Here is a 27,522-nt window from a genome sequence, read left to right on the forward strand (position 1 = left end):
TCAAATATATATGAGAGAAAAAAAGATACCTGTTTTTCTGAACCTGACTTAATTCACTTTATATTATCTCCAGTTGCATCCATCTTCTTAAAAACAACATAACTTCATTCTTCTCTATAACTGAAAAAGTTCCATTGTGTATATATACCACATTTTCTTAATCTATTCTGTTGCTGGGCATCTACATTGGTTCCATAGCTTAGCCATTGTGAATAGTACTTCAATAAGCATTGATGTGCAGGTACATCTGTGACATACTGACTTGGAATCTTCTGGGTAAATATTAACAAAAGTTCTGGATCTTGTGGTAGATCTATTTTATTATTATTAAATATTATTTACTATTATTTTGTTGAGAAATCTCCAGACTGATTTTCACAATGACTGGACTAGTTTACATTCTCATCAGCAATGTAAAAATGTTCCCTTTTGTATACAACCTTACCAGCATTTGTAAGGTTTTCTTTATGACTGCCATTCTACTAGTGCAAAATGGAACTTTAATGTAGTTTCTATTTTCATTTCTCTGATAACGAGTGAAGTTGAATATTTTTTCATATTTATTGAACATTTGTACTTGATTTAAGAACTGTATTTTCACTCCATTAGCTCATTTACTATGAGGTTTTTGTGTTTATGTTCTTTATATATTCTAGATATTAATCAGATATCTAGTTAGCAAAGATTTTCTCCCATTCTGTAGACCATCTCTTTACCTTTGTACTTCCATGAATTCTTATTTGTCACTTGTTGGCACTATTTCCTGAGCAACTGGAGTCTTGTTTTAAACAGTGCTTTCCTAAGCTGATGTCTTGCAGCATTCTTCCTTCATTTTCTCTATTACTTTCAGAGTTTTGTGTCTTGTATTAAGTTCTGTATATTCATTTTTGAAGTTCTATATGCTTTTCTTATTTTTCCTGACTTCACTATGCAAAAAAACAAAACAAACAATTCACCCACAGTTTTAAATTATAAAATGGTAAGAGGATAAGAAAGAAGTTCTCCAGATATTTCTCTGAAGTCTGTTTTTAAAATTGTTTGAATCTCTGTATTTATCTGTGTCCATCCATACTGGAATGATTTTCTTAGATAATATTGCTACAGAAAATATTACTTCTAAAGATAAAATTTTTTAGAATACTTGGTGGCAGGAGAGAAGCAGAGAAGCTTTAGCCTTTCTCAGATTTGATATTTCTGTGGTCCTTATTTCTAGGTCAGTGTAAGTCGCTGCCAAAGTATCATTTTGCTAAGCCTAATATTATGAGTGATAAGTCTGAGTTTGCTGTTGAAACAACTTGGGAATACAAATGCCTCCCTGGGTATACTGGGAAGCCATTCTTTATCACCTGCTTAGATACCTCCAAGTGGTCAGATGCTCAGCAGTTCTGTAAACGTGAGTACTCCTACAAGCCATGTTTGGTCTATCATTTTGTCTATATAGGATAGTATGTCATTTTCCAGATAAAAGACAAATGAACTAGTATGTCATGGAAAGGAAAGGATGATCCAAGCCTCTTCATTTCCTTTAACTTCTAAATTTTCTGGGTACTAGGGTTTAAGTTATCATCATGGTTTAACCTATCATCTTCATGACATCATTCTATGACTTCTATATTGTGTTAGAGATTAGATGTTAATATACAAAAGAATATTAGTTTCATCTCATTCTTACTACATTCAATTCAAGAAATATTTTTATTAACTAACATGTGTGAAGCAATAGGAAATGGATCTTGTAAAGGACAATAGATATTACACATATGTAATGTATAATTGAGATTCAACACAAGGCATTGCACAGGCTAGGCAAGTTCTCTATCATTGAGATATATCTCCAGACTTTATGATGCCATTTAATAAGGGAGGTAAGCTGCTATTAAACCATAGAAAAATATATGCTGTCTAAGAGAATTAGGGATATTGAGGCCTTCTGGACAAAAGTATGGAGGAAATGATATCTTTGGAAAAATGGAAAAAGATCAATATGATTTGAACACATATAAACTCCAAGATTGTATACTTTTTCCTGTGAATAATGGTAAGGCATCATAATTTTTAAGTGGGAAGTATGATATGACCATATTTATAATATAAAAAAGAAACTCATGCCATGCTATGCAGGAAGTGCTAGACCAAGGCAGGCATTAGAAAGGTAAATTTTGCCACTCAACAATCCAGTAAAACTATAAAATAAGGGATTTGGGGAGATATTCTGGAATCCAGGCACTAATATTTTGTAGCTAATTGAATTAAATGAAGGATTAGAGGATGAGTTACAGAAAGAAAATGATGACTGTAGGTTTTTAATACAGGAGACTTGGTAGATGATGCCATTAGCTGATAGATTTTAATAAAGAGAAAACAGAGGTTTTTAAGTTAGAATTGACTACAAATAAAGTTTTCTTCTATACACAGAAATATAGACAATAGGGTTTGAACAGTGTTCCAAAACTGTCTGATCCTTGAGAAAGTACACATTTTACATATTTCAAAAATTGCTTTGAGTAAACATAATGCAGGTCCATCAGCAAGTCCAGTCAGGGAATTTAATAGAAATCACACAAAGTCTTCTTCATCCCAGCCCCAAATCCTATTTTGTTTCCCTTGTAGGTAAATCATGTACAAATCCTAAAGAACTCCTCCATGGCTCTGTGCATATAAACACGGGTATCAAGTTTGGGTCAACAATTACGTATTCTTGTAATAAAGGGTGAGTAGGCAGGAAGCCTCTGTAGGATGTGTAGATACTGAAATAATATTTCTAACCAGAAACCCTTTAATATGAATGAATACAAACAAAAGCATGGTCTCCTTGACCTGCTTCAGAAATGGCATTTCAGTGTTGCTCAGTTAAGAGGATCCTTAGAAAGAACAAAGATGGAGCTCTCCTTCTTCAATTTTAAGTCTACAGTGCTATTAACGAGGAAGTCAGACCTCATCTGGCTATAGACTGTTGAGCCTATTATAGAAGTCCTTTTTACTACTATTTCACTGTATCGTGCATGATATTCTACCTTTTCTCATTGTTTAAGTGGGAAAAAATTAGGCTTTTCTAAAGTGTTAAGTAAACTGGATGTGATCCATCACCTCTTTGCCTCCAGATATCGACTCATTGGTGAATCATCTGCTACATGCATTGTCTCAGACAATCGTTTAATTTGGGATAATGACATGCCTTATTGTGAATGTGAGTAAAATGATCTCTTTATGGCATCCTACTAAATTTCTCTTATCCCTTTCTAAAATGAAACTGGGCATTTGCACATAAATATGAGTGCCTGCGAAGTTTCACTAGGTTTGGGTTGTGAACACAACTCTGACTGGTATTCTTCCATGATCTCTAATTCTATCATACTTTTCCATTAATGTTCTTTTATGATGTTATTTAATAGTGAATAGATTCTTATATTATAATATGCATGAGATTATACACTGCCAAATGCAACCATGCAAAAGTAGATCACCCCAAAAAGTCTCTAGTAACAGAGTCTCTGTACTCTATCTGTGCTCAAAGCTTTTTGACTTTTTATCAGCCAGTTTCATGCATTTTCCTTTCTGGCTTATTTTTATTTAGATCATAATATAGAATTTCAATATTATAAATAAATTGTATGTAAAGTTTAAGTTTAGTTTATGAAAATGAAGACTAAATTTTCAGAAAATATAATATTTCAATGCCTTCTCTCTTTTCTTAAATACTTCCTTCCAAAAGCTATTCCTTGTGAGTCACCTCCAGCCATCGCCAATGGGGACTTCTACAGCAGCAGTACAGACAGCTTTTTCTATGGAATGGTAGTAACTTATCATTGCCATGTTGGAAAGAATAGGGAAAAACTGTTTGACCTGGTGGGTGAAAAGTCAATATATTGCACCAGCAAAGACAATCAAGTTGGCATCTGGAACAGTCCACCCCCTCAGTGTATTGGTATAGTTAAGTGTCCAGTGCCAGAAATTGAAAATGGAGATGTGGAGTCTGGATTTAAACACTCCTTCTTCTTAAATGATACAGTAATGCTTAAGTGCAAGTCTGGCTTTACTATGAAAGGCAGCAATATAGTGTGGTGCCAGCCAAACAGAAAATGGAGCCCTCCACTGCCAACATGCTTCAAGGGTAAGTTGAGCTAAAATGTTGGGTATCTGTAAATAAAACCAGAGGTTTTGCAGAATAGATACATGGTACCTATAAAAAGTGTAGGAGGAATATGTGACTGGATTTACAGGATAAAGAATTTGAAAGTAAAATTTGGAAGTAATATTTATTAACTTTACCAATCCATCATCATTGGAGATCTCTGTTAAAGAAATGAGGATTTTATTATATTCTAGAACAGTGCTATAATTGTAAGGGAAAGTATAACATACCCTTAAAAAGTCATTGGAATGTTTTCAAGTAGAATTATGAGACATGAAACACTTTGAAGAAGATAGGTATATATTTAAGATCATTGGAATAGTCAACATGCTTTGGATAAGACTATGAAAAGCATAGAACACAATGGTGAAAATAGACTAATGGTACAGAATAAAAGGTTTCTCTATGATAAGTAAAACAATAGAGTGAAGAGAAATCATACAGAATGAGAGAAAATATTTCCAAACTCTACATCTGATAAGGAATTAGTCCACAGAATATATAAGGAACTGAAACCACTCAATAGAACAAAAGAAATCTAACTTCAAAGTGGACATTAGACAGTTCTCAAATAAAATGGACAACAAACATATGGCAAAGTATTTAACATTACTAACCATCAGGGAAATGCAAAATAAACAACAATGATATATGACTACTTTTCAGTTAAAATGACTCCTCAAAAAAATATAGAACTGGAGAGATGGCTCAGTGTATAAAGTGTTAATTGTATAAGCGTGAAGGTTTGAGCTTAACACAGAACCTATATAAAAAAGCATCATGTGGTGGCACATGCTTATAATCTCAGAATTTGGGAGGCAGAGACAGACAGATCCCTGAGGCTTGTTGACCAGCCAGTCTAGCTTAGTTGGTGAGCCGCAGTTCCCACTGAGAAGCCTTGTCTCATAAAACAAGATAATGTCCTCTATATGCTTGTGTGTCAATGTATACTCCAACAAACATACACATACACACACACAAGCATGAGGACCTGAATCCACTTCTACACATATAAAGACCCCTCCATTACACAATATATCAAATGCTGTTAAGAATGGAGATAAAAGTCAGATTAGATAGGAGAAATAAGTTCTGGTGTCCCTACAAAGAGAATTCCCACTGTATATTATGATAGTTTGTTGTATATATTTTAAAATCTAGAACAAAGGATTTTGAAGGTTTTCACTGCAAAGGAATGATAAGTTTTAGAAGACAGATATATTTGCCCTTATTTTCATATTACATAGTATACTTATCTGAATATCACATGGTATCTCACAAATATGTACAATTATGTCTTTGAAAGAATTTTAAAACCCAGTAATTAAAAAACCCAGTACAAAGTTCATCATTAGAGTTTTTAATGATTGTATTTTATTCAAATAAGGATAAAATAAACTCCGTATAGGCCATATTGAAATATGGAATTGACTAAGATAAGAATTTGATTCAAAATTTTGCAGACATCTGTCTTGATACTGAAAATGTAATTTTGTGGAAAAAAAGCTGGTAGTTAGTTTTCATGAGCCTGTGGCCCCCATTCTCTCCTTCTCCTCCTAATGTGAATTGTCTGCCTTTCTAAAAGCCTGATGACAAAACTTGGAAGCCTCATGAACCTTGTTTTTGGAGTAAAAAGGATGTAGCAGATTTGGGTGGGAGAAATTGGTGTTATTTGGCCCTTGTCTAACCTATTGGTGGAAGGATATCTCAAATTTTTTAGTAGAATAAAGTGAAAAACGAGTAAGAGTATTATTTCCTGGCATGGATCAAAAAAGAGAAAGCAGATAGACATATGGCTTTCCACATATGGGCGGAGAAAGCACATTAACTTCACTCTATGACTCTCTGCCTCAGTGTGGGAGAGTTGCCATGAACATCTTTATCCCATCCAACTAAACCCAACATAGCTCTAAGTTATAAAGAATAAAGTTCTTATTGCAGAAATAAAAGGACTTTCTGGTCCTGTTCTTTCCTCAGGATGTCTACCACCTCAAAATATCCACCATGGTGATTATAACAAAAAAGATAAGGAATTCTTTTCTGTTGGCCAGGAAGTGTTATATAGCTGTGAACTTGGCTATACTCTCATTGGAACTAACCTTGTGCAGTGTACATCCTCGGGAACCTGGAGCCATGCAGCCCCAACATGTGAAGGTGCCTAGAGCTTCTGCTCTATTCAGAGGAAACACAACTGTTTCCTGACTCTTCATGTGCAAGCCTTCTCTCTTCTTTCCTAGTGAAATCATGTGATGCCATTCCAAACCAACTTCTTAATGGCCAGGTGTTTCTTCCTCCTAATCTCCAGCTTTGGGCAGAGGTTTCCTTTGTTTGTGATCAAGGGTGAGTGTGAAACAACAGGTCCTCCACTGACTGTTTCCCATAAGGATTTCAAAGTGTGAGTTCTGAAGATAGTTAAGTTTTTAGTCTTGTTTTCTTTCCTTTTCTTGATCTTTTTTCACTAAAAACTCTGTCATTAATCAATTCCTTTTTATTTTCTTCAAGTGTGTATATTTTGTGCTTGACTAGCAAAAGTGGGAAATGTCATTTCATCATCTGGAAACGCAAAGTTTTGGTTCACAAATTAAGACTTCTGTTATGGAGAATGAATATAAAATTTGGATTTAGTGAGACTCATTAGAATAAGCTTGGGAAACAAGGTCTTTGCTATTTTCTTTATAGGAATCGAGACTGTTTTCCTCAAGATGATCAAGATAATCTTGATATTTGGATGTCAAACAGGACAGGGAGAATTCTTAAAAAAAAAAAGATGTATTTTTAGTATGTTTTAATCCATTATTTATTGATTTATTGTTTAGTGGAGCAGATTCACAAGTAACTGTGGGCTTTTTCTTAAGCCAGAAATGTTTTTTAAATCCATACCATTCTATAAATACTTGAGAGAAAGCCGGGCGGTGGTGGCGCACGCCTTTAATCCCAGCACTCGGGAGGCAGAGCCAGGCGGATCTCTGTGAATTCGAGGCCAGCCTGGGCTACCAAGTGAGTTCCAGGAGAGGCACAAAGCTACACAGAGAAACTTGTCTCGAAGAACCAAAAAAAAAAAAAAAATACTTGAGAGAAGTGATTCACTTTGTAAAATTGAAAAGTGGTTTGTTCTAGTGATGATTTGGTGCTCCTTATTGTTTAAGGTTCCAGTTAAATGGCAAACCTTCTAGTCAGTGTGTCCCAGAAGGAGAGACAGTAATCTGGAATAATGAGTTTCCTGTCTGTGAACGTGAGTAGAAAATAAGAATAATCAAATATGGATCTGTCTCTTTATTCTGTTTTCCCATACCATGCAGTTATTAAATAAAATATGTCACCCAATTATGTACTTTAAAGAAACATTTGCTACTTTTCTCTGTTTAAAATGCAGGGAAAAAGTATTAAATTTGTTCACTTGTTAACATATTAAGTTGTGATTTTATAAATAAAGTAATAAAGGCTCTGGAATGTTACCTGTGACAAAACCAAGCATAGCCCTTTCTAGTGTACTAAAACTCTGGTTGTGCCTCCATACGTCATTTCTTGTACTGAAGAGCTCTACCTAGGGCCAAATGGACATTACTGGAAATACAATGACAACTAAAGATATGTATATGTCATAGTAACTGTTAACAACTAATATCCTTCATGTGGCCAGGATATATAAAGAATATGAAATCAATATTCAAATAGTTTTCTCAAAGGAATCTGGCATTAAGGGGTCACAAATGACTTGTAATGAGCTGCAGTGGCTTTGGTAACAGTATCAAATGTGGCTATGCTACCCGCAACCTGGCTTTGTGTTTTAAACAGGCACTCAATGACTAGTGTGTTTTGGATACTGGATATGCCTATTTCACATGCTTTTGTCTCACTTTATTTTCATCATACCTTATATAGCCTGAACTATAGACTGGGAAACTGAGGCTAGGGGAGGGTACACAACTTGCCTAACGTCATACAGCTATTGAACAACAGAGAGGATTTGAAACCAAGACTATTGAGCCCAAATCAGTCCACATTGACTCCCTACAATTAGCATGTCATTAACATATTTTGTCTGCCTTTTTATTTATTAAAAGTGTTTAGAGTAAAAGATTATAGAAATCATCCCTGAAAGTACAGATTAGATAGATTTGGAGGCCAATTCTATTTCCTTGTTGTCTGATTAAGGTGATTTATATTGATTTCTTTGACAAGGATCAAGAAAGGGGTAAGAACTTACACATTTGGAAATGAACAAACTATAAGTAAAATCATAACAAAGCATTCAATTTCTAAGTATATTTCTGGGAGAGTGATTTGATCTATACTTGGAACTTTTATTTATTTAGTTTTAAATGATCAATATGCTGACCTGGTCTCTTTTCTACTTTTCAGAGATTTCTTGTGACCATCCTCCTAAAGTCGAAAATGCTCGGAAACCCCATTATACTGTTCCCATACCCCTTCAAACTGTTGTGCTGTACACCTGTTTACCTGGCTTCCGCCTCATTGGAGAAAAGACTATTTTTTGTATAAGTAAAGATCAAGCGAATGGCACTTGGGATAAAGCTCCTCCTGTATGTGAAAAATGGAATAGAATCTCTGAATGCTCAGAGCCCAGAGTACCAGGAGGATTCAAAGATAGAAGATCTAGACCACCATTCAGACATGGTAATTCTGTGACATTTACTTGTAAAGCCAACTTCACCATGAAAGGAAGCAAAACAGTCTGGTGCCAAGCAAATCAAAAGTGGGGACCAACACCACTACCAATCTGTGAGAGCGGTAAGTGTGGAAATAAAACCTAGTCAAGGGCCTTGGGGTCTTCCAGCTTGTGAGAGCATTGAGGATAGAAGCAAAGCTCCATCAAGAGCTGGGACCTGCCAACCTATGAGAGTGCTGAGTATGGAAGTAGAACTCCACTAAAGACTATGATCTTCCATTTATGGGAAGATCATTTGCTGCATGCTCCCAAAGGAAGAATTGTGTAGGTATTGTCCCTGGAGCTTGAGATGGCTTTGGGAACCCATTCCCCATGCTGGGTTGCCTATGCAAACATGTTCACAAGTGATCTACTCTTTACTCAAACTACTACCTGGGCTGTAGCATTTCAAATCAACTAACTTTAAAAATAGAGACTACTGTGAAAGTTTTACTTTCTTTCATCTGGTTTATATTGCTAATAAATATAAATCCAAGGTTTAATTCTGTAAGTAAGAAATTGTCAGTATTTGATAAAATTACTGTAAAAATTTTAATAAAGAACAATATTAATAAATTCTAAATAGATTATAGAACTTAGGAAGTGATATATTGTTTATAAATATGATTCACTCTGGCCTGGGAGCACAGAGTTGCAATCTCAGCTTCACAAGAGGCTGAAGTAAGAGATTCCAAGCTCAAGGGCTGCCTGGGCCACATTGTGATTTTAAAGCCAGCCTGGGCAACTTAGCCAGATCTTGTCTCAAAATAAAAAGTAACAAGAGGGATTATGAATGTAACTCAGTGACAGAGTGCTTGCCTAGTTCAATCCCAAGTACCACAAATTATATTTATTTCATTTATATATCAGTAGGTTGATTAACCAGTAATCTCAAAATGAGACTGTCTATGGAAAACAAACCTTAAAGATTTAGGTGAACCTATACATGTAACATGAATTGCTGAACAGTCTTATTATAAAACCCGGAGCCAGGTATTGGGGTGAAAGCTGAATGATCAGAGAGCAAGCCAGCCACATCTTACCTCTAGGAAATCCTCAGCCAAAGAGAGAGCTACTTCCTGTACACTTATGCCTATCTGACTTTCTGTACTCTGCCATCTTCCTTCCTCTCTCTGCCCAGTTCTATCACTTCCTGTCTGTCTGTATAGACCTCCAGACCTCTATGGTTAACTAGTGCTGGGATTAAAGGGGTATGCTACCACTGCCTGACCTCTATGTTTTATATAATGGCTGGGTTTGTCCTCTGATCCCCAGATAAGCTTTATTGGGGTACACAAATAAAATATCACCATATTTCCCCTTTGTTTAAAATAAAAAAGTTATAACTAATATAAGAAAAACTATATACAATAAGTACAATAACTATATACAATATATACAGGCAATAAATACATCAACAATGTCTAGTCCATTTGCATTTAACATATTCAGAGAGAGTATTCCATTATCTATCCTATTTTTGTGAATCCAAAGGATTGTATCTAATTTACCTTCTATCCTAATTTTCATTACCAAACTATCTTTTGATGTCTTTCAAATTTATACACTTTACACCTCTTTAGTGAGTGTCTTTTCTGAAATTGTTAACAAGGAAAACTATAACTATCTAATCTTCAACTCCCTCAGACACTCGAGAAATAAATCGTATTACATAGTTAAACAGGAATTGCAAACAAGCGACCTCCAAAAAAATATGAGTTATGACAGAAACTGGCTGGACAGTCATCCAAGGTTCCTCTGTAACATTGGGGCATCCATCTTCAGCCCACAGGCTTAGTATATCTGACAGACCCCCCTGCGAAGCAGGATTGCTAAAGAGCTTTCCTACCTTGTCTTGGCAAGAATCATCAGTCTTTTCTTTTGTGTCCTGCTTGTTCATTTTGGACAGCATACTGTCAACAGTCAATGCAAGGGCATTTTCTTGCCCAGTGGCTAACTTTTGCCACAAATAAAGTAAACTCCATATGGAGTTTCTTCAATGCCCATCATCTTCTCTGAAGTAGATTGGTGCTGCCAGGAGCAGACATGTCTCATTGTCATAAAAAAAGAAAAAAATCTGTTATTAAAACATCTTAAATGCCATATTCTGCAGATCTCTGAAGTGTTTGAAGATGACTTGTCTATCTAAAATATATTTCTGCTTGACCTTGAAAACATACCTAATATGACTACAAGTTTGATTGTAATAACTAACTACTAACCTGCATTTCTTTATTATCCTAATTAGTTGGTAATAATAACTTTCAAGGACTAGCAAATTGTATTACATTGTTAAATGAACTGTATAGGTACAATGCCATGAACAAGATTAGAAATATATGTACAGTATTTTCTAACAAAATCAATCTCAAATTTGTATGAATATATGTAATTTGTATACAATATACAAAAATCCAGTCATATGCAAAATATTTAAAATTAGTTGGTGCCTTCGAAATGTGATTCAATAATCTACCTTTTTATCTATATCGTATCTATATATCCTCTTTTTTCTTTCAGAGTAGATTCAATAATCTACCTCTTACCTATATCCCCTTTTTTATTTTTTTTAAACAAGAATCTTAAATCTAATCTTCTTTGTTTAGCATTTTTTTTCTGACCATTAACAACTTGTAACCAACCATCCTAAACAATGACAATTATTCGAAACCCATTGAAAGACTAAAAATCACCCACTCCACTTCTTGGGAATGTGGGCATTGTGTTCTTAAAATTACTTCCTGCTGTCTGGGGGCAAAAGTGTCTTTAGGGGACCCTGAAAAGAAAAATTTTGGGTTAATTGTCAAGTCCTGGGAGAGGTAGCTGTATCATTTGTTGTCCAATCTCTGCATAATGTGAAAATGAAGGGCTTGCCTCAAGTCCTTGCTTGAGAAGTCTGTGAGGCTGAATCATCTCAGCTAGTCATCTCAAAATTGTCCTGAGCAGTTAGTAGTCCAAAGTCAATCTTCCGGTAGGGTTTGTCACCTTAGTGGTATTATCATCATCCTAATGGAATTGTTGTTGTGGGGCCCCATCATCTTTTTGGAGACTTCAAAGTCGCTGTTAGGCATGGTCATGGTTCCCTGCAGAAAACTGATAGAAACTCAAACCAGAAATCATGTACAGGAAGCTAGATGAAGCTTTTTTTCTAGGATTAGTTAGTACTCTATATGACCACTAATATCATGACAAAAGTTGAAATATATATGCATATATATAATCTTATAAATTTTGATATAAAATTCATACCTTAAGAAATGTTTTAAAGAGTCAAAATAAAACCAAAGAATTATGAGATTAGTGGCAATAGAATAGTCCCTTAATTTTGTTTTTTCTTCATCCCACAACACATGGCTCTTCCAACATGATACAGAGATTTTTGGACTGTCTTTTTAACAAGCATGCTTGGGTTTAGAGAAGGAAAGAGCCATCCTCCAACTTCAAAGCCAGCTTTAATTTTTAATTGAACTGAGACTACATAAAGACTGTTTGTGTTATGAGTTTGTAGTAAACAGCAGAAACAAACATTTAGGAAGACTTAGGAAATTTTATATGTGATATACCAATAGGTCAATTTACTCTTTTACTTGGGACATTTTTTTCTGGATGATCTGTCCATTTTCTTCAGATGTCTTATTTGTTCAGTGTTCTTCAGATCCCTTAGCCTTCATTCTCCTGAAATAGTAAAACAAAAACCATCCCCCAACCCTAACTTTGGGGAGGTTCCCTTTTGGCAAGATATATATGATTAAATGAAAAGCATTTATTAGTGGTATAAGTTAGTTTAATTTGAATGGTCATGCTGGTTGATGAACTATCACCTCTTCTAATTAAGAGGTCTCTCTTGTTCAGATCTAACCTTTATCAATTTTGATGGTATCATAACTTTCCCTCTCCTGTAGAAACAAAAGCAAAAACCTCGTCCCCAACATAGTACATATCCTGGTTTCTATGCTGAGGTCAGCACATCTTTAAAGTATATAGGCTGATTTAATTCAGTAGTTTTTTTCTATTATCCAATGTCTCTCTGCAGCTGTTGTTCCTTTCTCATTAGCATTGAGAAAATTCAAAGTTAGTAGAGCATTATAGAATCTATTTCTGGGAGTTTTTGTTACTGCTTTCTGTTTATTTAGCATATCCTTTAGAGTTCAATTTGATCTTTCTATGACTACTTGACCTGTAGGATTATGTGGTATACCTATAATATGCTTTATATTGTAATAAGCAAAAAATTGTTTCATTTTTAACAGATACATATGCTGGAACATTGTCAGTTTTAATTTGTACAGGTATACCTATGATGGTCATAACTTCTAGTAAATTCGTGATTACAGAATCAGCCTTTCCAGAACTCAGAGCATTTGCCCATTGAAATCCTGAATAAGTATCAATGGTGTGGTGTACATATTTCAGTTTTCCAAATTCTACAAAATGAAACACATCCATCTGCCAGATTTCATTCCTCTGAGTACCCTTTGTGTTACATCCTGCTGGTAGTGGAGTTTGATTGTAAAAAGAACAAGTAGGACATTTTCTTGTCTTGTTGCCAGGTTATGGAAAAATCCTTTTTTGTTTTTTATGAAATTCTGAGGCCTCCAGCACATTTCCTATCAATAGTTTATCAATCTCATCATTACCTTGTGCTAGAGGGCCTGGTAGACCCATGCGATCAGATGTGAGTTATATGTAAGAGATGACTCCTATTCCTGATTTCTTGTAACTGAATAAATAACAAAGTTAATTGACTGATCAGGGATAAATTCTGCAGTCTCAATATGTAAGACCACTCTTTCAGCATACTGAGAGTCTGTAACTATGTTGAGAGGCTCTGAAAAATCCATTAATACCATCAGAATATCAGATAATTCCAATTTTTGAACCAAATTATAAGGACTTTGAACCATTTTACTTACATTTTCTGATTTGTGACCTGCCTTTCCTTGTTTGTTTGCACCTGTACAAAATGTATGAACTCCAGATATGCATCTTTCCCATACAATTCGAGGCAGGATCTAGTTAGCTCTCTTTGTAATTTTAATTCTATTGTTTTGGGGACATTTGCTGTTAATCTCTCCCAAAAAATTACTGCAAGCTCTTTGCCAAGGTTCACTTTCTGCTCATAATTTGTCAATTTCATCCTTAGTTAAAGGTACTACAATTTCTGCTGGGTCTATTCCTGCTAATTGATGAAGTCTCAATTTTCCTTTTAAAATCAACTCACATCTTTTCCACATAAGTTTTTAATTTTTTACTCTGTTTATCTGGTAGAAATATCTATTCCAATATAGTATCTTCCCTCTGCATTAAAATTACTGTAGGAGAATGCTTAGAGAGTAAAATAACCAAAATGCAATCAAGCTTTTGATCCACATGATACACATGTTCATCCTGTATTTTCTTTTCCACCAAAGCCAATTCTCTCTCAGCTTCAGCTGATAGTTCTCTTGGACTATTTAAGTCCTTGTCATTCTCTGAGGTTTTGAACAAATTACTCAGTTTGTCATTTTTTACCCCAACATCAGTCCATAGATAGGAAATGTCTCTGAATAATCTTTGAAAGTCATTAAGAGTCAGTAATCGATCTCTCCTAATTTGCACCTTTTGGGGTCTAATTTTTTGTAGACCTATTTTATATCCTAAATGCGGGCCATTTATCTACCAACCCCATAGTTCCACAGAGTTTTCTTGAGTTTGAGCAGCAGGAAATATTAGATAGAAGGATTTAGATTGTGGAGATAAACAGAAAATACAAGATAACCTGGATAGGGCCTGGAACCTATTCCAACGGTCCCTGACTGTCTCTGCTCTAAGGTATTTCTAGAAATGCCAAGGGGTGGAGCAAAAGACCTCCCCCCCAGCACAGCCAAGTGCAGACCATCTCAGACACCTGCACTCAGGCCCGTGGTTATCCTCTCTATTCAGACCTGCTGGGTAAGGCCACGAGGAACCTGAAAACCGGCTCCCACATGTCCCCCTTTCTTAATATATAAAAAAATAACTCTGTGAGTTCGAGGCCAGCCTGGTCTTCAAAGCAAGTTCCAGGAAATATGCAAAAATACACAGAGAAACCCTGTCTCGAAAAACCAAAAATAAAAAACAAAAAAAAAAAAAAAAAAAACCCTCAATATTAAGAGCTCACAGCAATCTCCATAGCTGTTACACCTCCCAGTATGGCAGTAGAGGAAGATAAAGATGGCATTTCTTTTTTGGATTGGGTCCAAAGTGACTACAGCAGTCTTTAGCTGCATCCAGCCCTTTCTAAACCAAAAACTCTTAATGTAAATTTCAAACTTAAAGAATCCCTTATTTCATCATTACCAGTAACAGGTTAACATAAATATTGATAGGCATAGTTACAATTCTCTCAATCTTAAAACTTAAAGCAAACACTTAACAGAACCATTTGAATTAGCATATATGGTGCTATATATAGTTACAATTTTCTCAGTCTTACAACTTTAACTCTTAATAGAATCATTTGAATTTTCTTGCTAAAGAACATAGGGAAAATTTCTGATGTATTCACATCAAACAAATAATTCCTTAACTTCAAATCAGGGTGCATTAATATCAATAGGTTAAACATAATTTCTGCAAACATACATTCAACCTTAATTCACTCATAACTCCTCCTTTTCTTTATAATTTTTTTAAACAAAATCTCAAACCTAGCTAGGAAAATCCAAACTTAGACAATTCCTATAAACCCATATTGAAAAGCAATATTCTCAATCTAACCATTAACACTTTGAAAACTTTTAGCAAAACATCCAAAAGCAGTTTCTTAATAAAACTCTTTACACTTTAAAGTAATCTCTTAGTATAACCATTTGCATTTCTTACTAACAAAACATAACATTAATCCACTCAAATAACAAGAAAATATTTTTAAATTAAATAGACTAAGGAATATTACTTCTCTCTTTCATTTATAATTCTTTTTAAACAAAATCTCAAGCCTAGTTAGAAAACCCAAAGTTTTCCATGTGAACAGTTCCATTTGTAACACAAAACCAGTTCCATAGGTAATTCCATTTTACATAAACAGTTCCATAAAACAATTCCATTTTTAACACAGAACAATTTATGAATCACCAAATAATAAAGTATATATGCATACACAAAACTGCATCTTGAGTCTAGGTAGAAACAAATTTCTTCATTTAAACAGTTCCATTTTTAACACAAATAATTCCAGAAAACAGTTCCTAAGTCATTACTAGTAAAGTAATTACTAGTAATTACTAGTAATAAAAATTACTAAGTCATTTACTAAGTAAATTCAAAATTATCCCATTGCAATGAAATCACTATTGTTCATTTCACTTCTTAAGTCCCAAAATTCAAATAATAAATTCTGGTACTAGCCTTCCAAATATGAAGAAATCCATAACCAAAATCCTTTTTGTAGTTTTATCTCATTTTTTTTAAGTTCAAAAAGTTCAAAAAAAGTAAATTCTGGTATCAGATTTTGACTTCTAAATATGAAGAAGCGTTTTACAACCAAAACTTTTTGCAGTTAACAATTTTAGTTCAAACAAGCGTCTCTGTAACTTTCATTCTCAAGCTGGAGACATTTTTAGCTATAGTAATATTTTAAACTGCACCGTTTTTGCTGTTAGCTCAGGTTTTTCTGTGTTGCATTGATTTTTCATGGATCTCAGCTGCAGATGCCTTGTTTGTGGTTGTTATGGCATCTGCCATTCTTAGCTTCTTAGTGGCTTCTGGAACTTTTGAAACCACTCAGACTGCCTGCTTTGCAGTCTACTCGGACACTAACTTCTGTGTCTCAGGTTCCTTCACCATAAACATTAAGCATAGACTCACACTCAACATTTATACTTTACAAACTCACATATAACATATGCTTAAGCATAAACTCACACTCAACATTTACACTTTTTTACAAACTCACATATAACATATACTTATTTTTACTTCTTAAGGAAACTATAAGACTACTTTAGCAAATATACTTCCTATTTATTTCTTATATTCTTATTTAAACTTACATTTACAACTAGCATCTTTACTTCTTACAAGCTTATTACTACATGTCTTAGGACTACCTTAGATACTTCTTGCAAGCTTATATTCTTAAATTCTTTTTTTTTTTTTTTTTGGTTTTTCGAGACAGGGTTTCTCTGTGTAGCTTTGTGCCTTTCCTGGAACTCACTTGGTAGCCCAGGCTGGCCTCGAACTCACAGAGATCCGCCTGCCTCTGCCTCCCGAGTGCTGGGATTAAAGGTGTGCGCCACCACCACCCGGCTATATACTTAAATTCTATAGATCTATTTTACAAACTTATATTTATAAGAACTATTAAGCAAACTCTACAGGGCTTCCATTAGCATATATCTAACTTAGCAAACACCTAAAGATTTCTTTTTTTTTTTTTTTTTTTTTTTTTTTTTTGGTTTTTTCGAGACAGGGTTTCTCTGTGTAGCTTTACGCCTTTCCTGGAACTCACTTGGTAGTCCAGGCTGGCCTCGAACTCACAGAGATCCGCCTGCCTCTGCCTCCGAGTGCTGGGATTAAAGGCGTGCGCCACCACTGCCCGGCCCTAAAGATTTCTTAACACTTAAAGAGATTTAACATTTTCTAACAAGACAGAATAATTTTCTACTTCATACTCTTAATTATTATCACTATCTCTATTAGAAAGATTCTCTTAACTAGACAGGAAGTGCACACATCATTTCTAAAGTTCAGAGCTTATAGACAGCTTTGATATTTCTGAGAGTTCTTTTGAAACAAGAGTCTTTCTTTAATGGCTTTCTTAACTCTGTGATTTCTTGAGTTCTGTTGATAAACATTTCAGATTGTTTATAACAACTCTATTAAGAGCTGTCTCCATTTACAGCAAACCCAAAAAGAAAGGAAAAAGAAAAAACTTGTGAGGAATATTCTGTTTCTGATTGCTTAGCTGTCATTCCATAACAGTCAATTTCCCAACAGAAGATAGTTGTCTAAATTAGAGTGGGGTTCCAAGACCTGCAGCTTTCAGCAGATCTGAAAACATTGCTGAAACATTTTAAATTCTTCAGCAGTCTGGAGGTCTCTTTATACTCCTATCCCTAGACTGCAAGATGGAACCTTAATATTAAGAGCATTGAATTAGCTGCTTTTCATACTCAAACTGTGATACAATCTTCCCCCATCTTAATTTTTTAAAGCTGTATTTGCCATGAGTTCTTTAACAATGCTGGTGTTTCTGATAGATTTTTATCAGCCCAAAATTTTCACCAAAACTACTATTCAAAGGAGTCAAGAACATAGATGTTCTTTCATGAAACATATCCTTCATTAGTTTACACTGAGAAAAAGCATTTTCATCATTTCACTTCATTAGCTTTAACCCTGATGTTGTTATTGTTAGAAGTTGTGATATTTAGCATTTATTTTTTTATAAGGGACTTTCAGGTGAAGCAACTCTATTTTGTAAGACAGCTAGATTTTCTGAAGTTTGTTTCCCATCAATAAAGCAGTCATTTCTTTTTGAAGGCCTGTTTTCTTATCCCCTTATTAGATTTGCCAAGGAATCATTCATTGCACGCTGTTTGTTCAAAAGGCAAAGAACTTTTTTATTTTCACATACGTTTCTTCATATCTAAAACAATGTTCAGTGTATAAACTGCTTTCTCTTGCTTTTTTTTAAAGGGTTTTTAAGTGGCTTGTTTGCTCTTATAGGTAGCTTTTTGTCATCCAACTACTGTAAAAACTTTGCACAGCTATTAGGGTAAATAAGTCATTTTCTCGAGTTGCTGGTAAAGCCAAAAAGTGGCATAGTTCTGAGTTTCGTATTCTTACAGTCTTTCCTTGGAACTAACATTCAAGAAACTCTAGATGATTTTCCTCCCTCTTCCTTATTCTTTTAAAAAGCTGTATTTTAAGTTTACTATGAACGTATTTTTGAGCTGACAAAAGTCTTTCAGGGCATTTCGCCATTTTTTGCGGAAAAACTACCCTTCCCAGAATGCATTTCTCTTCATCAGCTCACTGTTACAAGCTAGCTTTTGGACTTCATTTCCCATAGTTCTTTTCAGGTCTGAAAGTCAACTTTAGTTCTTTTTTACTGGGCTTGCTTGTAGCTAGAGTTTTCCTGCCTGGCCCACAGTCAGGACAAATCTCTTTCACCTGCCAGTCCCCCAGCCACTCAGACCCGACCAAGTAAACACAGAGACTTATGTTGCTTTCAAACTGTATGCCCGTGGCAGGCTTCTTGCTAACTGTTCTTATAGCTTAAATTAATCCATTTCCTTTAATCTATACCTTGCCACATGGCTCGTGGCTTACCGGCATCTTCACAAGCTGTTTCTCATCGTGGTGGCTGGCAGTGTCTCTCTGACTCAGCCTTCCACTTCCCAGCTTTATTCTCCTCCTTGCCCCGCCTACACTTCCTGCCTAGCCAACGGCCAATCAGTGTTTTATTGATTAATTAGCAACACATTTGCCATACATCCCACAGCACTTGCTTTCAAAGTTCTTGCCTGGGAGGTTTGAACCAAACTTTTTGCATTTTTCAATTACAGGAGATTGGGAGATTTCTACTGTTTTACTGGCCTTGCTTTCAAAGTTTTTATTTTTGCAACAGGAGATTTGAACTAAGCGTTTTAAGTTTTCAACCACAGGACATAAGGGAGATTTCTGTTCTGAGCTGGCCTTAACAGGTGTCTCTCCTTCATCAGACACCACCCTGAATCAGAACTGCACCTGCCTTGTTAGCATGCATTGAGGTGGGCATTTCTGATAGCAACTTCTCTTGGGGCTTGTGTTTTTTCTTAGCCAGTCAATGAAAAACAAAAGCATTTGCAACAGAGCTTTTCCACAGCTCCTTCAGAGAGATTTTCTCCCACTGATAGATCTTTATCTCACTTTGCCTATCCCCCACCCCCATACCCCCATCCCAGATGCAGAGCTTTAGATATTTCAGGCTCGGCTCTGTTCCTCTGCTAGCTGCCTCTGGAGGTAAGGGCTTTCCCCCCACAAATCTGTCTCAAACTTAGCAGCTTTCATTTTCTGGGGAGGAATTTGTCCCTTCTCCGTTTCTTCTTCAGTGAGTTTCCCCCACAGTTCCCAGTTTGGTCTCAGTTTATTCCCTCTGCCCCAGAAATATTTCCAACACTACAGTGGCAGCTTTCCCTGCTACTGAAAGTAGGGGCTTTAGTCCGTCTCTATTTTCAGGGTCTGTGTGGTTTGTGTGCAGATTGAAAATGAAGCTTCTGCTTTTTCTGACAAGGGAGATTTTTGCCATCTCTAAAATATCGTCCGTTTTTTTTTATTTTAAACAAAAAAGGGGAAATATGGTGATATTTTATTTGTGCACCCCAATAAAGCTTATCTGGGGATCAAAGGAAAAAAACAGCCACTATATTAAACATAGAGGTCAGGCAGTGGTAGCACACACCTTTAATCCCAGCACTAATTAACCATAGAGATCTATACAGACAGACAGGAAGTGATAGAGCTGGGCGGAAAGAGGAAGTGATGTAGCTGGGCAGAGAGAGGAAGGAAGATGGCAGGGCACCGACAGGTCTATAGGTGTGAGTATACAGGAAGTAGATCTCTCTTTGGCTAAGGAAGTGATAGAGCTGGGCGGAAAGAGGAAGTGATGTAGCTGGGCAGAGAGAGGAAGGAAGATGGCAGGGCACCGACAGGTCTATAGGTGGGAGTATACAGGAAGTAGATCTCTCTTTGGCTAAGGATTTCCTAGAGGTAAGATGTGGCTGGCTTGCTCTCTGATCTTTCAGGTTTCACCCCAATACCTGCCTCAGGTTTTTTTTAATAAGACCTTTTAAGATTTGTGTTACATATACATATTCAAATGAAAAAACATCAAATATATATTGTGCCATGGAATAAAAAGAAATTAGCATGTTATGTGTTATACATAATGTACATATTTATATACATGTTATATATTATATACCAATAAACTGTATTAGTAATGTCTATTAGGATAATCCTCTGAATGATAGGCTTAAAGATGAATAAAACTGAACCTTTCTAGCAACTGAAATTTCTCTCAAGGTAAAAGTAATTCATATAATATAATTAAAGGTGAAAATAACACAATAAAGCTGGGTGTGGTGGTACATACTTTTAACTACACTTGGGAGGCAGAGGCAGATAGATCCTGTGTGTTCAAAAGTATCTTGATTTATGTAGAGAGTTCCAGGCCTACCAGGGTTTCATATTGAGACCATGTCCTCCCAAAAATTGTAATAGTTTTTGCATAAAAAGGAACAACTAAGCCATATCTGGTTGGGAATGAATTGAAAGTTAATGATGACTGGTTTCCACAGACTGCATGCTATTTATTTAGATCTGTGTCCTAAGCTGGCATCTAGATTCATAAGGATATATCATCTGATGGCTTTTTCCCCTATGTGTATGTATAAAGATTTCCCTCTAGAGTGCCCATCACTTCCCATGATCCACAATGGACACCACACAGGACAGCATGTTGGCCAGTTTGTTGCAGGGTTGTCTGTGACATACAGTTGTGATCCTGGTTATTTGCTTATTGGACAAAAGACAATTAAGTGCTTATCTTCAGGAGACTGGGATGGTGTCATCCCCACATGCAAAGGTACCTTAAATTTACTATCTACTGGGGCTGGCCTGATACTTTCCACAATTTATTTCTTATTCTTGTCATTTTTTCCTAGAGGCCAAGTGTGAACCTCCAGGACAGTTTCTCAATGGGCAGATAAAAGAGCCTCTGAGTCTTCAGGTTGGCAAAACTGTGTACTATTCCTGTAATGAAGGGTGAGTGTCAGGAGGGTCTTTAAAATTTAAAGCACTTGGATTATATGTATCTGCTGTGAACTATAAAGCCTATAGAAGGAAGAACATTGATGATTCTGGATGTTATTCAGGAATTATATGGAATGAGGTAGTGAAAGGGAATACTAATAAAAGAGTAGCTGTAGAGATTAAGTGGACTTCTAGATTTGAAATCAAGCTTACCCGTTTTTCCAGCACAAACTGCTTAATAGTACTAAATTCCAACCCCGGTCTCCAGGTACCGATTACAAGGACAACCTTCTAGTCAGTGTGTAATTGTTGAACAGAAAGCCATTTGGACCAAGAAGCCAGTATGTAAAGGTAGGTAAGATAATGGTGGTTTGTAAGGAAATACAGGGGTCCACACACGCTGCATCCTTGGCTTTCCTATAAGCATGTCCTTTTTCCTATAAGCATACATTTGTGTGTGTGTGTGTGTGTGTGTGTGTGTGTGTGTGTGTGTGTGTGTGTGTGGTCACAGCAAAAACCAAAAAACAAACTAGAAATCTTATGAGTCTGGTCTGCACTGCAACGTCCTTCAATTGCCTTTTTACACTATTTCCTTAAGTCAAATGAAGCAAGCAGCTTTCTTTTTCTCAAAGACACAGGCTCTTGGTGAGGGAATTTGAGTTATGTACATAAAGAAGATTGTGTATTTGGTAACGAGAACTAATAAATCATCAAAGGAGACATACTCAAAAATAAAGTTTTAAAATCACATTTGTAATAATATTGCATTACCTGACTGAATGACTAATTGTAGATTCAGAAATCACTGTCCTTTACCTTTTCTAGAAATTGTCTGTCCACCACCTCCACCTGTTCTTAATGGAAGACATACAGGCAGCTTTTCAGCAAATGTACCATATGGAAGCACAGTTACCTACACCTGTGACCCAAGCCCAGAGAAAGGAGTGAACTTCATTCTTGTTGGAGAGAAGACTATCAATTGTACCAGCAACAGTAATAAGAGTGGGGTCTGGAGTGGCCCTGCTCCACATTGTGAACTTTCGACTTCTGAAGTTCAATGTCTGCAACCCCAGATAGACAGAGGACAAATGTCTATTTTGAAAGATAGATATTCCTATAATGACACTGTGACATTGTCTTGTGAATCTGACTTCAACTTGAAGGGCAGCAGCAGAATTCGATGCAATGCTCAGGGCACATGGGAGCCATCGGTACCAGTGTGTGAAAAGGGTGGGTGCTTAATAATCAGAAGATGAATCATTTCAAAAATTTAGAGGAAGGGCCTATGGACTTTACACAGGGCCCTTTGTAGTACCTATGCCTACAGTCATATGATAGTGGATATAAATTATAAAGAAGGCTTTCTTAGCACTCCCTCAACCACTATGGAAAATACACTGGAGTTTCTAAGTTGTCCATTTTTTTAGGAAATATGAGAGCAAAAATACTTATTTGTCTTAACAGTGATTTTTTAAAGGAAAGTCACCAAAGCTTTCACATGGGGGTATAATAAAATCTTCCATAAAGTCTTCTAAGATAATTCCTTCAGAAGGGAAAAGCTGGTATAATGGCACATGCCAAAAAATACTGTAACTGAGAAGGTTGTGAATTTGAGATTAGCCTGGGGTACATAGTAAAATCCTATCTTTAAAAAAAAAGTAAAAGGAAGAAAAAGAGAGAGTGGGGATGAGGGACAGGAGGTGAGTTATAGCAAGCAGAAGCCAAATAGATCAGTGGCAGCCTGAGTACAGAAAAGAAAATATGATTGAGAAACGATAACCTGAAATTATCTAAGGACTGCAAAATACCCTCTGTTCCAGATAGCTGCCATAATAATGGGATTATCATATTAATTTTGACTTCTTTGGCTCAGTTTCTATTTTGTACTCTAAAAATGTTTCATCATATCCATTTTTCCTTTAGAATGTCAAGCTCCTCCTAAAATCATCAATGGGCAAAAAGAAGACAGGCAGTTCCTCAACTTTGACCCTGGAACATCCATAAGATACAGCTGTGACCCTGGCTATTTACTGGTGGGAGAGGACACTATACACTGTACTCCTGAGGGGAAGTGGACACCCACTGCCCCCCAGTGCAAAGGTACTACACTATAACTGCAGATATTTTGCCTTAGATTGTCTTATGTTGTTACTCATCCTTATCTTTTTTCTTAGTTGCAGAGTGTAAGCCAGTAGGACCACATCTCTTTAAGAGGCCTCAGAATCAGTTTATTAGGACAGCTGTTAATTCTTCTTGTGATGAAGGGTGAGTTAAGCATGTCTCATCCTGAATGAGGTCTGTCTTATCAGCACCCACTGAAAACTGTATATAAGAGTTCATCTTAAAGGTCTTCCCTTGTCCTGTGCTCATGGATTGTTTATCACAATGTTTTTCCATGCATGGGAACTACAAAATAGATGGATGTACTGAAGTTGGCTGTATTTTTTTTCCTGTTGCATTTGTCCTAAAATTTGTCAGTCTATCTCTGGAGCCCAGAGTGCTTGCTTAGCTTATTGGTAATCACATGGCCAACTGATATGACTCTTTGTCTCCAGGTCCCAGTTAAGTGAGAGTGCTTACCAGCTGTGTCAAGGTACAATTCCTTGGTTTATAGAGATTCGTCTTTGTAAAGGTGAGTAACAAAATTGACAGAGGACTTAAAGTGGTATAAGATGGATGAGTGTCCTATTTTAGACTATGTTATGGGAATTAGCACATTATTTTGTCAAGTTTTATGGCTATTTTGCCATCTTGCTTCTGTCACCTCTTTCTACTTTAATCAATCAAATTCCATGTACTTAGTTACCAAGTTTATGTTGTGGGTTAGGATTATCAGAATATAGCAAGTTATAACTATCTAAGCCACTATCCATAATTTGGGTTACACCAAGGTTTAGTGAACAGATTAGGAGATTGGTGTCAAATATGAACTCAGATTCTGTTCCTTCTGTCTAATACATGTATGACCTTTGGCAACATATATGACTTGCAGAAACTCTAGTCTCATCTGTAAAAGTATCACCAAATTGCAGGTTTCCATTATTAGAATAAAATAGTACTGTACCTACCTTCTGGATGATGAAACTTCCTATTGTAAAGTAGGTGCTCAATCAATAATACCTGTCCTTAGTCAGCCATATAGCTATTGTAATAGGATATACTCCAAAAGTATGATTCTATCACTTGTACTTTTTATTCTCATATTAACTGTGATAAATAATTATTAATTTAATTAACAAGTGAATATTGGGTCTTATTATGTCATAATATGTTCATTTTCAATATCAATCTTATTTTCAGTGAAATCCATTTAAATCAAATTTTATATACACAATAACGTTTGATATAACTCACAGCATGAGCATCCACACCTTCCAGAGAAACATGGTCAGAACCGCTGCACTTCTAACCCTGGGTCAGATGTCTACAGTATCTTTTTATGTCTCCAGAAATCACCTGTCCACCACCTCCTGTTATCCACAATGGGACACATACAGGGAGTCCCTCAGAAGATGTCCCATATGGAACTGTGGTCACCTATACGTGTTATCCCGGGCCAGAGGAAGGAGTGCAATTCAACCTCATTGGGGAACGCAGTATCCACTGTACAAGTGACAACAGAGGAAGAGGATCCTGGAGTGGCCCTGCTCCTCTCTGTAAACTTTCTCTCCCTGCTATTCAGTGCTCAGATGTCCATGTGGCAAATGGACATAAGCTCACTGTCACTAGTGCCCCATATTTCTACAATGATAGTGTGACATTCAAGTGTAATAATGGATACATTTTGAATGGAAGTAGCCAGATTCGTTGTAAAGCCAATAACACCTGGGATCCTGAAATACCACTTTGTGAAAAAGGTAAGAAGCCAGACCCAATAGAAATTTTAAATGGTATTTACTTATTTACATTTTTCTTTTCTGTTTTTTAATTGAAGGACTGGAGATGAAACTCAGGGCCTTGCACAACTAGGCAAGTACAAGCTATAGCTACAGCCTCTATAGTTTAGTCTTACTTATTATTTCCTACTCAAAACAAGTCTTTCATTTTTTATTTAAAAAAAAGGCAAAAGAGACACAGATTTCCTTCATATTTCCTCCATAACACAGAAAGCTATACATTGTTGTATTGTGATCTTTGCATGAGTATACCCTTGGATTTGTAACATATTCAAGGTATATGATGAGAAGAGCTTTTAAAAAAGCCTCAAAACAAAAAGAAAGACAACTTAGCAACTAAAGGAACATTCACACACATCACAGTCAGGTCTTCACAGTCCTGAAGACAGACAGTGGATAGAATTGTTTCATACAGCATGAATCCAGGATCACAAGTATAGCCACAAAACAGAAAACATTCTATGATGGATGAGAACTTCCAGAACCAGGCCTTCAAAGTTTCAGATGGGCACCAGCTATTGTTTTTCTTACAGTTCTGGAGTAGAATGCTGCTGTTGGTGTTTGTGTGGGAAGCTCACTCTCCAGGCCACTACTCTCTAGGGCACCACTGTGGTTGGTAGACATGTAGAAATATGCTCCTCTGTCTCTGCGATAATGTGAACATGCTTGTGACCCTTACTACGAGTTATGGGAAACAAATCCACCCACTGCCTTCAGGACAATAGAGTCTTGCCTATAATGTCAAGATTCTTTTGATTCCTGAGTTATCTTTCTTTTTACTATGAGGAACCTAAAAGCAATCTCAACTTTGTCTCCCCAGAAGGATGTGAGCCTGTGAGAGACCTTCATGACCTTCCAGATGATTCTCATGTAAAACTAGTGAATACTGCCTGTGAACATGGGTGAGTATTAAGTTGTTCATTCTAAAAAAGAATGCCCACCTTGTATTTTGTATTAACTCTACCCACAGCTTGTCTTGGTAAAACCCTTCGGGGATTCCTCATGCTCCTACCCACAATGGTCTAACTAGTAGGTGTAACACAAATCTTGAAAGGTCTTATAATAAAAAAACTCAGAGCCAAATATTGGGATGAAAGCTGAAAGATCAGAGAAACAGAACAGCCAGCCACAAGTTCTTACTTCTACGAAATCCTCCATCTAAAGAGAGTGAGAGAGAGTGAGTTCCTGTTTCCTCATGCCTTGTATACCTTTTTCTGCCCTGCCATCTTACTTCCTGGGATTAAAGGCATATGTGTTTCCCAAGCAAAGACATGAGATCTCAAGTGTTGGGATTAAAGGTGTGTGCCACCATACCTGGCTCTGTTCCCAGTGTGGCCTTGAACTCACAGAGATCCAGACGATCTCTCTCCCAAGAGATAGGATTAGGGGTGTGTGCCATCACTATCTGGCCTCTATGTCTCTAATCTAGTGGCTGACTCTGTCCTCTGATCCCCAAATAAGTTTATTGGGGTGTATAATATGTCACCACAAGTAGGTCCTGTCTGCTTTTCTGACATGGGAAGGGCTTTGCTGAGAGTTTCTTATGTAGAAATAGTTTTCTGATTTGGAGGACCAAGAGTATAAGTTTCTTTGAGCCAAAGCTGTCATTTAGAAGTACCTGTATAGTTGTACAATCTTTGTTGCAGAGGTGAAATATTGAGAATAAATGTAGTATAACATCTTTTTCTAGGTACCAGTTGACTGGACATACTTATGAGAAGTGTCAAAATGCTGAGAATGGGACTTGGTTCCAAAAGATTGCAGTTTGCAAAGGTAAATTATGGACATGGGGGAAGACAACTGTGGATTAGGGAGTTAGAAAAGGATAATCAATTAGTGGAGAATAAGTTTACAACTTCTTTAATAGCTTATACTTCTCCTTGCTATGCATAAGATATGGAAAATCTTTTAGTTTTGATCAACACTGGCACTGAGAAACAATTTGCCAAGTAGGAATGAGTATTTACCATATGTATATGAATATAAATATGTATATATATTCTAATTTTACTAAATAGAAAAATATGTGGGATATTTCTGGGATATAGGAACACAGCTGTATTTCT

The 27,522-nt window shown here is 36.2% G+C and overlaps 1 protein-coding gene across 1 annotated transcript in view; it reads left to right on the forward strand.

The window, feature by feature from the left end:
* Positions 1 to 27,522, forward strand: part of LOC131924996 (complement receptor type 2-like) — a 39,442-nt gene that overhangs the window by 3,844 nt on the left and 8,076 nt on the right. Inside the window, exons 2-19 of the mRNA XM_059280223.1 lie at positions 1,214 to 1,393; positions 2,611 to 2,710; positions 3,102 to 3,187; positions 3,713 to 4,111; positions 6,110 to 6,286; positions 6,370 to 6,472; positions 7,279 to 7,364; positions 8,495 to 8,884; positions 21,205 to 21,393; positions 21,473 to 21,572; positions 21,829 to 21,911; positions 22,386 to 22,790; positions 23,484 to 23,660; positions 23,735 to 23,825; positions 24,116 to 24,192; positions 25,010 to 25,417; positions 26,277 to 26,358; positions 27,147 to 27,229. Coding sequence (XP_059136206.1) covers positions 1,214 to 1,393; positions 2,611 to 2,710; positions 3,102 to 3,187; positions 3,713 to 4,111; positions 6,110 to 6,286; positions 6,370 to 6,472; positions 7,279 to 7,364; positions 8,495 to 8,884; positions 21,205 to 21,393; positions 21,473 to 21,572; positions 21,829 to 21,911; positions 22,386 to 22,790; positions 23,484 to 23,660; positions 23,735 to 23,825; positions 24,116 to 24,192; positions 25,010 to 25,417; positions 26,277 to 26,358; positions 27,147 to 27,229 — 3,216 coding nt within the window. The remainder of the gene's footprint in view (positions 1 to 1,213; positions 1,394 to 2,610; positions 2,711 to 3,101; positions 3,188 to 3,712; positions 4,112 to 6,109; positions 6,287 to 6,369; positions 6,473 to 7,278; positions 7,365 to 8,494; positions 8,885 to 21,204; positions 21,394 to 21,472; positions 21,573 to 21,828; positions 21,912 to 22,385; positions 22,791 to 23,483; positions 23,661 to 23,734; positions 23,826 to 24,115; positions 24,193 to 25,009; positions 25,418 to 26,276; positions 26,359 to 27,146; positions 27,230 to 27,522) is intronic.

The sequence above is a fragment of the Peromyscus eremicus genome, chromosome 15 (genome assembly GCF_949786415.1).
Source record: "Peromyscus eremicus chromosome 15, PerEre_H2_v1, whole genome shotgun sequence".
NCBI classification, from domain to species: Eukaryota; Metazoa; Chordata; class Mammalia; order Rodentia; family Cricetidae; genus Peromyscus; species Peromyscus eremicus.